The 14,681-nt window shown below is 47.2% G+C and overlaps 1 protein-coding gene across 1 annotated transcript; it reads right to left on the bottom strand.

The window, feature by feature from the left end:
- Positions 1-754: 754 nt before the first annotated feature.
- FABP1 (fatty acid binding protein 1) lies at positions 755-4,045 on the bottom strand. The gene is made up of 4 exons (XM_010217683.2): positions 3,926-4,045; positions 2,817-2,989; positions 1,331-1,423; positions 755-887 (listed from the first exon to the last, which is right to left on the bottom strand). The coding sequence occupies exons 1-4, from the start codon at positions 3,990-3,992 to the stop codon at positions 837-839; spliced, it is 384 nt and encodes a 127-aa protein (XP_010215985.2). The 5' UTR covers positions 3,993-4,045; the 3' UTR covers positions 755-836.
- Between the last annotated feature and the right edge of the window lie 10,636 nt (positions 4,046-14,681).

A 14,681-nucleotide genomic window follows, 5' to 3' on the forward strand; every position in this document is an offset into this window, starting at 1 on the left:
CAAGGAAGAATTTCCTTTCCTTTGTGGGTCAGAAACCCCATCTTCATGCATCCTGCCAGAGATCTAAGCCCTGGCGGGTGCGAGGGAGAGCATCAGAGATGGCTGAGTGGCTGCTGTGAGCAACCAGCATCATTCTTTCTGCCAGGAGAGAAAACCTGTATTTTACTCGAGAAGAAGGATCCAATTTACCAGGCACAGCTTGGTGTGAAACACACACTTAATACCCGAAGACTGTTTGGGGCCCTCCAGTCAGTGGGAAAGGATTGGGAGTGGATAGCGATGGGTTTTATGTAGCCTGCAGGACTGAGTCCTGTTGCCATCTGACCAGAGGATGGGGACGCTCCTGGGATGCCTCAAATCTTCCCACACTCATCCCTATCCAAAGGCACCCTGTGCCCAGCCAGCCTGGCTTTCCAGACTTGTGGCCACATTGGTCCACGTCTTTAATCGAGTGGGCCAGAGCCCTTTCTCCAGCCCTACACCTGGTGGGCACTTTTCCCTCCACCCATGCTTTCCATCCCAGAGCATCCAGACTGCCAGAAAAGTGACATGCACATCTCACTGTGGGCTGAGCCCGTATCCTTGTCCTGCCCTCCTACCGATGGAGGAACAGCATCTGCTGAGCCTATTGCCCAATTTCCATGAGTTGGGGCGTAGATACAAGTGAAGGGTAGGTGCCAAGGCCCAGGCAGCTCTTACAGCAATCCTTGAAAATGATGGCATCTCCCTATAACCACAATGAAGAGGCTGACAATAGTAATGAAAAGGTCTTTAATATAAATTTGGTTCCAGTGAACACATTTTACACAGTAAAATGATAAGCATGCACAGGGTTTCTAGATTCTCTTGCTGATTCTCTTGTAGGTGAGATCTCCCATGGTCATGGTCTACAAAGCAAACACAAAGCATGAGCTTTTCATGGTGTGTGGCTGCAAACTCTCTACACAGAAAGGATCTGATCTTGCACATCAGAAGTGCAGTGGTCCCCACTCTGTCCTCTACAGAGTTATTAAAGTTTTGGCTACATGAATGAATACCCCAAAGTGTGCAGGGATAATTTGTTATCCCTTATCTGAGAGAGTCTGCCACACCTCTCTTGTGTAGATGTGCTATCACAAACCTATACCTCAGGCTGAGAATATGATCTCATTATGTGATTAGACTACACAAAATCCCCTTCAGCGCCTGTCCACTGTGCTAGCACATGCTGGTCTTGAACACTTCATGGAGGTGCTCAGCATTACTCCGGCCTACTCGGTTGGCTCCATCAGGATCTGCAAAGGCAGCTATATAGACCATTTATTCATTCCACAACCCCTTCTGTACTTACATTGGTGAGGGTGTCTCCATTGAGTACAGTGACGGATTTGACCCCTTTCATGGTTGCCACCAGCGTGTTGTCGCCTTCCATCTGCACAAGACTCTGGCAGAGAGGGGAGGAGACGGAGACATCAACATTACTCATAGAGACCATTTCAGCCCCTGCCCTTGCGCTTCCCCATCATCACTGAGCCTCTTGGGTCAGCATCTCCCTTCCACCAGAGGCTCCTTCAGCATGCAGACCAAGAGCTCAAAGCGAAGAGGTGTGAAGCCCCTGGGTCTCTGCTAGGTGCCACATCACCTCCTCTCCCTGCCCTGCCTTTTGCAGCCTGCTGCAACCTCCTCTTTTGGGAGTCTGATGGGGAGTTGTGTGGCAATGAAAGGCTGGAGGTAGCCTAAATCAAGGTGGGGGGACAATATAATGAGCTTAAACAAATACAGATGCACCTGGAAAGCTCTCAAGGGGATGGGCTTCTCCACAGAGTCTTTGCTTGATGGGAGCTGCAGGTCTACAAAGACTCCAGCTATCACAACACCCTCAGGGCAGCTATCGTGCAGTGTTAAAATTACTTAGGTTAAAAAAAATCACCAACAACAAAAAACATTTTTGTCCATCTATCTGTGTAGCTATAAGACATATTAATCTGCCCTCTAATTGCCCATTTCAGGAAGATAAAACTCTCAAAACAGCCATTCTCCCTTAGCCATATGTTAGGGATTTCAGTGATGCTGAGAATCATGACATGGCATATGAGGCTCTTAGGGCCTTATTCACCAAAAAAAAAAGGCGTTGCAATGTCACCCTCTCCTGTGGCAGATGTGAGCCAGTGGCACTGTCTTGGCTTTTCATGAACCACTTCAAACACTTGGCTAGGAATGGGAGCTGAGCCAATTTCCAGGGTGATAAATCCTCACCTTCCAAATCACCTCACCCAGTGTAAACAGGAGCTGTGGAAAAGGCTACCAGACAAGATAAGAGCCTCTGGGACTTAAAAGGACAGATTTATTGTTTTATGATTCATTTGCCTCTTTCTCACACTACCTTTAAGTCAACAAAATGAAGATGGGAGGGATGCTTCATGTTGCAATATGGTGTAAATTTAAGCCTTTCTCACCTCAAATCTTTGAAAACTTTTGCAATCACAGCTGGTGTTTTCTGAACTGGCTAATAAGAGAGCTTTAGAAATGTGAGGGCACGTCTGCAGAGGTGCTGAGTAGGAGTTTGTATGGTGTTCTGTAAAAGCTAGCAGGGCAGATAGAAACCTCGGAGTCTGACTCCAGCTTTCTCAAAAAGGCTGCTCTGAAATGGACCTGCTGTATCTGAAAACGTACACCTACAAGACTCACTGAGGAGCTGCCAGGAGAAGAGCACCGTGTGTCACATTGACAGACTTCATTTCAGGATTCAGCCTGGAAAAGGTAATTTACCTGTCCGGAAAGGTAATTTAAGGTACCCGAGTGCTGTGGCATGGGCAGCGGTGGAGCTGATCACTTACCTTGACCTTCTCTCCTGTCAACATCTCCATCTCGCTCTCCACCCCGACGGTGAACTCATTAGTCAGAACTCTGCTGCCGACGGTCACAGTAATCTTGAACTTTTTCCCATCCTGCACAATTTCTGAGATGCTCTTGAGGTCCTTGCCCTTCTGGATCTGCTCATCGGAAAGCCCTGGCAAGAAACAAGGGCTGTTAGATGGGCATGAGAGCCACCAGTGGACAGATTGCTGCTGCTGGAGGGAGAAGCTGGAAAAACCTTGTCAGGGTGACACCTCCGCACAATAAATAAGGTCATCCAGGACTTTGTGTGAAGGAGCTGTCTGAGAGCAGAACAGCTCTCTCCTTTGTCCAGTCATCAAAGGGAAAGAATAAACTCTGTTTTCCTCCCCTCACTGAGTGTGGAGAGAGAAGCGAGCAGAGAAAACAGATTAAATCAAGGCAAATGTGGTGAAATTCAGTCCTGCTGAACTAGGTGTCTCAAGTCCTCTACCAGGTCCTGACGCTGATATGGTACATAGAGCATCTCCTGCAGAAGTAGCTCATCTGCCCTGTAACACCTGCAGGAGCACATTCCCTGGCAATCTGGTTAGCCATGTCCATTAGTAGGCATGTAGACACGACAGTTATTTTTCTGATGAGTGGTGGAGCCTGGACACTTGCCCCATTGCACAGCAGCAGCACCGTGCACTGGAAGGCAGGATGCTCACTCCCATATTACACAGCCAGATGGGACAGGGTTTTGACTGCCCAAAGCCACCACATTCTACTGGCTTGGCACATGTCCACGGCAGTCACTGGTCTGGCTCATGGCTGCTGAGACTGCTGGGACCGTTTTCATGCAAGTTGAAGGACTTCACCCTGGGTCTCTTGACCCTCAGCCATCAGTGAGAGAGATACTGGCTCTTCTGTATTTTGAGATGACATCTCCATGCACATGCATTAAAAAGAAAACCCTTGGCATTGTAATGCGACAGAAATATGAACTGAGAAGGATTTTCAACCTGTATCATCAACACATATGTACAATTGGATTATTCCAAATACCAGTGGAACCTACATAAGCACAAACACCACATGGCACACACAAGCACACAGAGCAGACACTTACCAAGCGCTTTCATAAAAGGTTCAAAATTTTCCTGTGACTGGAGTTCATACTTTCCATTGAAGCTCATGATGGAAAGGCTCTCTGTGTTCCCAACACAAGAGAAGATGTCTTGCAGGCAAGCAGAGCTTGGTTTTATAAGGACCTTCTGCCCCAAAAGTTGGTCAGAGGTGAGATGATGTAATTCTTTTATTGCTGTGTTCAAACATTAACACAAAACTGGGCAATGGTCAGCGATAAATCACTGTATTTTACGGATCTTGATTTACGACATGGGGGCAGGGAATGTCCCATAACCCTGTTTTATGGGGTTAGCAATGTGGCATCCATAAACAAATGGAGGAGAAAACCACACAGAGAGGCTGGTTATGAGAGGAATTCAGAGCCGAATCATCCAATCAGCTTGTAGTCTAGAAATGTACATTTGGAAGAGCAGAAAGTAGTGAAAGATGGTGGCCCCTGGAGCTAACACCATTGGTGTCTCTGTTTGCTCATGTGCACATGTTAAGTTTCTAACACTGCCACAAAAAATATTGCCTGTGCATAGGCAGAGTGCGGAGACTGGCACTGCTATAGACGCCCTTCAGTCCACTGTACCTATGAACTTCACTATAATCCAGGGCAAGTTCTCTGAGCGCTTTTCCCAGTGCTGAGCTGCTTTCCCCCACAGGAATTATGCCACCTTAGGATTTATGGTTTTTCCCCCTTCATGTAGTGCAGTGATGTTAAAACCCTCAGAGCCGCCATGGGCTGCAGTGTACACGGGCCCTTTGCAGGGCAGCTTTAATGTGTGTGGTGTGAGCCTGACCTCGGCTGGGGCAGCGTGCTGCCAAGGCCACCCGTGCCATGCAGCCAGCTCCCGTCCCTCTCCAGATGGCCTGCACCCAGCATGGCCTAACTGAGGCCACGATGCCTCCCGAGCACCCGTGCCATGGGCCTGGGGTGGCTTCTCCAGTCGATTTGGGTCCCCGAGAACTCTCATTCTTCCATCATATATATGAAGGTAAAAAACTAGATGATTACTTTTGTCTCTGACTCATTTAGGAGCTCCGTACTCCCAATGCCCCGTGGTACATCCACCATGGGAATATACTTACCTTGCTGTCACAGCCGCCTGCAGTCCCAATCTCGTCCACTGCTCAGTGAGACGTGCTCCCGCACCAGCACATCCCACCATGTCCCAAAGCCGGCACGGCCACCCGGCTCTCACCCATTCTCGGGTGCAGGTGGGAAAGAAGGGGTGGCCTCTGGACCAGCACGGAGGGACTTTTCTCATCTAATCTCGGCCATGTGTAACACAAGGACTTCCTCAGAGCTCCTGTGCCGATGAGCCAAAGGAGGGACACGTCATAGGCAGCAGCCCCAGGCTACCTGTCTCCCCCAGAGAAGCCTAGATGACTGGATCATTTGCAAACAATTAATATCAGGCAAAATGAATCCAACTTAGGTACCTCAAGGAGCACCTGGAATTTCCCCAGTCATCGCAGACACCCCTGTCACAAGCTTCCCCAGCCAGACACATGCTTTTTGTGAAAGGAGGTGTGGGCACCAAGCCCCACAGTGCTGGTGGGGATTTGACCTGAGACAGGACTCTGAAACCCTCCCTGGTTTTGACCCACACACTTTGAAATGGCTGATGGAAAAAAAAAAAAAACAGTTTAGATGTGAGTCTGGAAAAGCATAGGCGCTTTCTCCATCATTCCAAACATCTTTCCATTCCAGGATTTACATCCAAGCTGGAAATTTCTTCCCTTAGACCCAAAATAGGGAAACTGTCTTTTAAATCAGGCATGAAATATTTTTGCTGATGTTATTACTTACCAGTTGAGGCAGAACATTAGTACTCCCTGCACTAAGACAACTAGGAGCTGAGTCATGAAAATGAAGCTGACAATAAAGCTTGCTAGTTGAGACAGTAAAACTCTGGAACAAACCTTCGTTTAAGAGGAATATCTGCAATTAAATGCTTCAGTCTATGTGATGCTTAATGTAGTTAGCTGGACCAATGTGGAAACCATTAGGAATTGGGTAAGAACTTCCCCTGGGTAGGCCAGTCTCTTAAGGTCTAGGTGTCTTCCATGAATTTTAAATAGGATTCTCTTGGTCCAAGTCCAAGGATTCTCTTGGCTGGCAGCAGAAATGGGCAACTTGTGATATAACTGACCTCACTTCAGATCGAAGGTGTTTTCTGCAGGTGTCCTCCTCTTCTCATTTATTGCAGAGAGATATATGATAACTATGCTTCTAGCTTCAACATGTTGAGTAATTATAGATGATGGAGGTAGGAGAAGTAGAAGCAGACAGTGAGTACATTTAGATAGACAGGAGTCTGGAGAAATATCATCTACTCTTGGTGTCTGCTGAAGTAGGAGTCATTCTCCTTTGGATTTATCTGAGTTGCTTATTGCACGTACTACTGGCAAGTTTGGAAATGCAACCAACTGTTAGTTGTTATAAGTTACTTATAGTTATCAATGATCAAAATTAAAAGCTCCCCCTTTTTTTTTTTGACATGTGCTCAGTGGATTCACATTGTTTTATTTCCTCTAGTAAAGAAATGCAGAAGTATATATGAAAAAGGAGGATAAATCCTCGCTGAATGAAATTTGGTCAGGGTAATAATTATCTAACCAGGCTTGCTGAGCAAATGGCAGGTGAGATAAACTTAATCTCAATAGCAAAGTTCAGAATACTTGTATATCTCCCCATGAGAATATGGAATCTTTTACCTTTCCAGGACATCTTAACTTTCCAGGGTCAAGAAAGTGCACCTGGTTTGAATTATCACAAATCTGAGCCAGCTGATGGTTTGATTAAAATCTGCTCCATAGCCTAAAACCTGGATATGGTTTATAAAAAGAGAAAAGGTTCAGGTCATTCTCAAAATTGATTAAGCTCTCTCTTGCAAAAAGCAAGCAAATAAAGCTTAGGATCTTAGAAGCTTGTTACATTAAAGGAGGCAAGTGTGCCACTTCTGCTTTTTGCTTGTGAATCAATGATATGGACATGCAAAGCTTCTCAGTTACCTCCTAGCTATATAAGTACCAAATTCTCTGTGTTCCAAGGCTTTGGATCACAGAAATGCAGGTTGGGAGAGACCGCTGGAGGTCTCTGTCTCAAGCTCTTGTTGCCGCTATGAGATTTGTCTGGCCAGTCTTGATGTCCTCCTCCTTTATCTCCTGGGGTACCCGTCCCAGGGCTGCATCACTCACCTGTGGAAGAATACGTCCTCCTCTTCACCCAAATCTCCCAAAGTGCAGTTTGTGGACATTACCTCTTCTTATATGATCTGCTGTTAGCAAAAACAGCTTGGCTCCGTCATCCTTGAACCTGCCCTTGGAGAAGCTGCAGGTTGCAACCACCTGCCCTCATCCTTTCGCAGGGTGACGCCACAGCTCCACATTGACTGTGTCTGAGTCAATCATATCTATCCGTCAGGGCAGAGATGGGAACCCCGGTGTGCCTCTGAGCAGGGAATAACATTCATTTTTTTTTTCCTGGAACCTAATGGGTTTATGTGCATCCTTTGTCCAGCAAAAGGCCTTTGCCCATGGGGATTGAGAAATCAGCATCTCACACTGTCCCACAGCCTTACAATTTAGATGTTATTGTAGGGGATTTTGACTCTCCTTTGTCTGATCTGGATGTTGCAGATCAAGGCCAAGCGATCTGGTATTAGGGGTACTGTGGGGAGGCCAGGGGCAGCGGGGGAACTTTCTGCCCTCTCTAGTTTGAACCAAAGCTCTGACTTCTGGAGCTCTGAACTCTAGAAAGGAGTTTACAGCTGGGACTGCAGCAGGAAGAGTTTGCTGTAGCTTGACAGCCTTGCAGCCTTCTCACACCTCTGCATCTCCTCTAGTCTACCAGTGACTCCACATGAAGCCTTTTCTTTCACTTTAGTGCTTTGTGAAGCTGGGACTGGGCAATGCACTAGGACTTAGCCAAAAAAAACGAAGGGCTACAAGCCAGGGCATTTGCTGGTTCAGTCATGGGTTCCTTTAGTGCAGACCCACTTGGGCATCCCCAAACTCATAACTGTTTTTGAAGAGCATGGTCATCGGCTTGTCAATCACAGATCCACTAAAAGATCTTCCCTGTGTCTAGAGCCATATTATTGTTTGGGTCTTCATGTATCTGTCCTGATTGTACCTGGAAACTTGGTCTCCTGACCAGTTTTCATGTCTTGGTCTGCGGTGCTTTTTATTTATTTATTTATTTATTTTGTAACTTGAAGGAACAAAGGTTTCTTTAGAAGGCCACATGTCCGTGTTGCTTTGAAAGGTTGGATGGGATGGGGACAGATGTTGCTGCTGCTCACAACCCTCTGCCGATCTTGGCTTCCACTAGATTTTCATTGGGCTTTGTTACCAAGATAGCGTGACATGAAGTAAGGCACAATTCACAGCTTTCTCTCTCTTTCTCTCTTTTCTTTTTCTCTTTCTCTCTTTTCTTTTTCTCTTTCTCTCTTTTCTTTTTTTCCTCCTTTGGTTTCTAAATGGCCTTGATGATCTTCTGGAATCAGGCTGGCTGGCAGCAAGCTGTAGCTTTCAAGCTGTAGACGTGCAAGTGCCAGTTTACATTGTCTCAGATTAGATACACCATTATCAGAGCCTTGACAAGCCTGCCGAAAATGGCAGCTCCTATAGAGTACCGCTGCTTGATAACACCTTCGATTAATGTGAAATCCAGTGAAGGGCAGCACTCAGCTCTTCTCATCTTATTACCAAGGTCCCAAAGGGACCAAAGGCCATGTACTGCTTCTCCTTGGGCAAGGCCAAGGCAATACCTTTTTTTTTTTTTTTTTTTTTTTGATACTTTAGCTTTGCTTGCCAGTGTTGACGTGGAGAGCAGAGCTTACCAAAGAGCTGGCCTTCACTGCTAAGGTCTTGCCTTATAGCAATAACCCAACAGCTAACCAGAGCTATCTTGCCATAAGTAAAGGAGGAAGGAATGCTGTCTCCTAGAGATTAACTTGGCTGCTCTCAAGCTTGCTGGACACCAGAGCTGCTGTTACTGCCCAAGAGGATCAAGAGGTGCAAAGACCACAGCACCAGACCACTATGAGTTTGTAGCAAGAAACCTGGGCTGCAATGACAGGCTGTGCTACTTACCTGGCCTCAGGCTCCTGATCTCTTGCCAAACCTCAAATGTTTGCATGTTGTGCTGTGGCCTCTCTCCTGGCATATGACGCCTGCATATCTCTCCAAGTGAAGGAGACCCCTTAAAAGTCACATTTTCCCCTTGTAGCTTGGCACTAATCCATTTTACACGAGTAGACTGTCCTCTATCACACCACCCAACTTATGGAATCTGAAGACAAGAACTAAAAGCAATGCTCATTGTTTATGGAGCTAGCTTGTCCCAAGTCAGGACAGCAGGGATAGACCTTTCATCTAATCAAATTGAGACTTGTACCTCAGGATGCAAAGGATGGTACCCTCAAGGTACCTACAAGTGATTAGACAAACTCTCTCCTGGAGTGACTCCTGGCTGCCACTCTGTGCATGCGCTCATCTCTTTAGCTGGCCTGCGCTTTCCTTGATACTGATTTATCAAGCACTGAGGCTCACTTAATGACTACTCACAGTAGATGGCAGGTAGTTACTCAAGGATAGTTACTCAGGCTCGTACAGCACGAGGAGGAGTGTGTGTCAGTGTGTCCTGCTGCTTGCACGTGAGTCCTGAAATGCACTGCATGAACATCCCATTTCTTTATCTATCTGGCTTTAATAAGTGTCATTCAGTTGATTTGGTGTCCCACACCCATGATATCTAGAGGAGCTTCACACACCAGGGTGATAATCACTTTCATATCTTCACTCCTTTGGCACAAAGAGACACCCTTCAAAACAGGCAAAGCCCTTCAGTGCCAGAGAAAAATCTTGTTTGAGATCCTGTCCAAGAGAGACGGACAAAAGGCAAGAATCAAGGGGCACCCCAAAGCCAACCTTTTCTGCTCCAAAGTGAACACACAGATGCTCTGTGCCAAAGACCAGTGTTCTTGTCTCTTTATAAGCTAAATGTACAGCCACAATGTGTATTTAATACAAATGGAAGTTCCAAAGAAAGTCCCCCCATGACCTTCCCTAGCAGATGGTACTGCTTGGCTGGGGAAAACAATGACATGGGAGTGATGCACAAACCAGTGGCTTAGTGCCCAGATACAGTGCTACAGTGAGAGGGCGATGTAAGAGATTGCATGGGCACTTGAGAGCACTGGAGTTTTCACTAGAAACCACCTCTCTGGATCTTGCTGCCAGTGAAGTGTTCCCCAGGAAATAAGCACAATGCAAGTAGGATCAAAGCTGTCATCCAAATCCAGAATTACTACAGTGTGTGCCTTGCTTGGTGCAGTTCCTGTCAGGCAGCGCCATACCTGTCCTCAAAACGCATTTGTGAACATGAGTATCCTCACATTATGCATGAAGGTTGAATGCACTCAGAGACTGAATGACTTGCCCAATGTCATCTGGGAAAGCTGTCAGAGCAGATATGCTATAACTACTTAGCCATAAAAATATCCTCCTTGTTAAGTCTGTGGTGGGTAAGAATAGGGCCCCTATTCCTGTGTGATTCCAGAATTTCATAGAATCGTAGAATCATAGAATGCTTAAGGTTGGAAGGGACCTCTAGAGATCATCTAGTCCAACCCCCCTGCATACGCAGGGTCACCTAGAGCACGTGGCACAGGACTGCATCCAAGCGGCTTTTGAAGATCTCCAGGTTATATAATTTGTTATAAAATTTGGCCCTGAGGTTTAATATAATCTTTGACATAGTAGGACCAGATCACACCACCTTCTCTGGGCAAGAGTGTCTTCAATATCCCGTCATTGGAGCAAGCATTGCACAATCTCATCCTCATGTTCCCTTTCTACTCTGGATTTACAAGTGGGTCTTGCACTTTAGCCTACAAGAACTAACCACCACACCGATGTCCTTGGAGCCTGTTGTGTAATGCCTTGTGATAGAACAGGTTTAACACACAGCAGCGGTGAAAGGGCTGGCACACCTGCTGTAATGTTTTAGCTGTGGCTGCTCCTTGCCCTGTGAAGGTGGAAATTCATGGCTGTTGTACCTGCATATGAAAAGAGGTGGAAGTCCTATCTCAGAGATCATGTCAGCTGAGTTACTTTGAATTTAGACTGGATTTAGAAAGAGGGAAGAAGAACCACATTTAGCACAGCAAAAAAAAAAAAGCTTCTTGCACTTTTTTTCATTTACAATTGTATAATTTCTGTCTTATATTTCCTTGACATGAGGCACTAATATGATTCTGGATGCATGCTTGTGTGCAGAGCTACAAGACCCACTCTGCAAACCCCTGCAGTTCCCCATGCTGCTATGTATCCTGAACCTCACCACCATGGGGGCCTAATGACTTCTGACAAAGGCAGAATGAAAGTGTTCCATTTGGCAGACAAAACATGACCATTTTTACCTGGAATCCCAGTGTTTTGAGTGTGAAAGTTCATACTTCTGTGTAGAAGAGGGGAGCGGACCAAGGACATGTTCATCTATCACCAGTGACAGGCTTACGTATTTTCTCTCAGACAATACAACAGGCTTCACACTCTGTACAGAGTAGTAAAAGGCATTGCAAAATATCAAACACCCTTATCATCCACTTACTAGATCTGCCTAGAGTTGGTTTGGCCATTTATAGACCTGGAAGCCTTTGTCTGGGTACAGTCTGCAAACACCAGGCAGCTCAGCTTGTGATAAAACACATTGCTCTCTCTAGCAGGAGAGAGACAGGACTGGGAGACAAGGGGAACATTTTTGTATCATCCAGGCTGATGTGATAAGTCTTCATGAAACTGCCACGTTCTCGCTCTGGTTACAATCAAGGAGTTTTTGATATTCAGAAGAGTTAGCTCATGAGCAAGGTAAATACACCACAGAGGACAAGGTCAGACACCCATGTGGTCCAAGCTGTCTCTCTGCAACCATTTGGCCATGCCTATGTCAATCTCTCCATGGTGATGTGCTGCAGTCAAGTCTGGTGAGGTCTCGGGAGAACCATGTTCTCCACACAACAGTTGTCTCAAGAGGTGGCAACATAAACACCAGCATCTCCCTGCATTGAGCTGCTGAGCACTTTCCAGTGTGGGACAGCTTTGTCTGAGGCTCACACTTTTGCAGTGGACAGCATGGAGTCTTCATGGGCCTGTTGCTGAGTTTCTGTCTGGGATGTAGGCTGCCAGAGACTCACTTGGTCTAGTCCTATTCAGTTTTCCCCATTCCCAAATATGTGAGAATTGTTTACAGTTCTCGAATATCTGAGTGCCATTTGCATCTCAGTACTGACCCTCTTGTGGATGAGAAAGTTCCAACTTTTCAGAGTGAAAACTCTGAAACTTCAGAGCATAGTGCCTGGCCCTGGAGTAGTTGCTGTAGAAGAGGTGGTGACTGATAACTTACTCTGATGTGGGATTTGTAGGTCTCCTCCTTGTCCACAGAGGAAAGGTGAGACTCAGGGTAGGAGTCTTCATGGGAGAGCCACCATGGAGCAAGAGACAAGGTCCGTAGTTCACTCAAGAGGAGATAGCCTGTGGATCTCACATTTTGTCCCCCATTTGCATGACAACAATGGGGTTTCAGCATGGAAATGGAGAGAGCAGAAGGCAGGAGAGGAGAGACTGTACTGGAAGGAGAGTGATAAAACTTCAGGATGGAGCTAAGGAATAAGGTGAGGTGAACCAGAAGAACCTGCTTCCTCACCTCAAACTGCCTTTGCCTTGTCTGAGGCTACCTAACTTCCAGGGAGCCCCTATCTTGCTAGAGATGCCTCTGCATGACCAACCCCAGGGTCAGGACATTGTTGCAGACTAATGCAACAGCCCTAGATGACTTGTGTGGCCACCACAGCTCCTGTCTGGGTCTTGCTGTGGGACATCTCAGTGCCTCCTCTTCCTCAGCTCTAATGAGGCTTTGCAGAGAGATTAATGAGTCCTGGGAGAGCTGCCTGGAGCTGAATATGTGGAGAGCATCACACAGAGAGTTTGGGCAATGGGAAGAAAGACAAGATGGATCCCTTGCTTCCTCACTAGCCCAGAAACATTGGCTGGATAGTCAGGAACCAGGATTCGGTGGAGGCTGTGCCTGTCGCTTCACCACCTCATTGCTGACATGGGGCATTGCCGCCATCTAGCGATGCGGGGGTTCAGCTGGGGCTCTCGCACGCTGGTGCAGCCCAGCCTGAGGTCCCCTGGCCCCAGAGAGACTTTGCAGGAGGCGCCAGAGCCATCAGCTCTGTAAATGCAACTGGTTTCTGGTGGGTAAGTCCAGCGAGCAGCTGCTGAACATGGCACTGTCATAGTGGTGCACGTCCGAGCTGCTTCTCATGGGCGCTGTGCTCACGAGTGACCTCTGTGCAAGAGGTACCCAAGCCGTTTAATCAAATCGGGTGGCTGCGAACACTGACACCTATCACAGCTTGGTAAGAGCTACCACCACGGTGGGCACAGAGCACTGATAAAGTGGTGTCAACAGCCCTGTGGCTCTTTCTGCCCGCTCAGAGGACCTGGATCTCCTGCATTTTTTTTGCAGTGATCCTGCATATATCCCAGAAGGATTCAATGCTCAAATGGCCATCAATCTGCTTGTAAGGTCTTCTGTCCAAAAACGTAATAATTCTTAGAAGAATCAATGAAATTATGTCATGAAGTGAATGCACATGCTGATACAGGGGAGAGGGGCAAAGGGGTACAGAAGGAAGAGGTATGTCTTGAACCTTAAGCCATTCTGGTTCCTAAACCAGCATTATCGAGGACTTGGGAGGTTATCTGGTATTGGTTTAACCTGAGCATGAGGGCACTCATGCCCAGTCAGATGCTTGTATCTGAACTTAGACCCACAGCCAGGGCTAAAGTCTGATCTGAAGCGGAACTTGCAACCCCAGCTAAAAACTTTCCTGTTTTTTTTTTCTGAAAACAGAAGGGCTCTTCCCCAGGGTCTGCTGTGATTTAGCATTCAGCTGGTGTAACCAAGCCCCCCAAATGCTTCTGCACTGCTGCCTTTTCATAGTTCCACTCCACATTGCCAACTGTGTGCTGGAGTGACTTGGATGACTGTGTTGGCTCCCTTTGCCAGTTTCTCTTTTCAGATACCAGCCGTAAATCAGATACAGGGTAGGGAAGTGCTGGTGGCTGCAAGGTGCAGGGGCATTCGGGGCAGCCTGTGGGGAGTGCGGGCGTGCTCCAATACGGCCGCGGCTTTTCTGACGCCTGGTAAACAACGGGATTAATCACCAACCTGAGTGTGCTCAAGGGTCACTTACCTTCCAAAAATACCCCTGGCATGGAAAACATCCGGGATTGCAAAGGGCTTCTGCATGTGCCATTTCGCACTGATCCTGTGGGATTCGCGAGGGTGCTGGGGACCAGCTGAGGTGAGTGACCGAGGTCCCTGGAATGGGCACTGTGGGTGATTCAGAGAGCTTGTATTTACTCGGCCCAGCTGGAGTTGAGCTGGGGGAGGTTTCGCTATCGGTTATGGCTCTTGTGAGTCCCAACTGTGCTTGAAATGCTAGGTTCTACCCAGTGAGTTTGCACTTTGAAGGGCTCAGGGCTGCTCAGAGCATCCATTTCCCATCGCAGGAAAGCCCTTGGAGACCTTCAAGCCCAGGAGATCCCTCTACATGCTGGCACTGGGGGAAAAACCCTGTGCTTGAGCCCCTCCAAGATGGCGCAGCCCTGGGGGGCAACACATGCCTGTCCCAAATCTCAGTAACCTCAAAACCTCAGCGCTTTGGCTG

This window comes from Tinamus guttatus, unplaced genomic scaffold (assembly GCF_059628265.1).
Source record: "Tinamus guttatus ecotype Peru unplaced genomic scaffold, ASM5962826v1 Tinamus_guttatus_pri_ptg000218l, whole genome shotgun sequence".
Lineage (NCBI taxonomy): Eukaryota > Metazoa > Chordata > Aves > Tinamiformes > Tinamidae > Tinamus > Tinamus guttatus.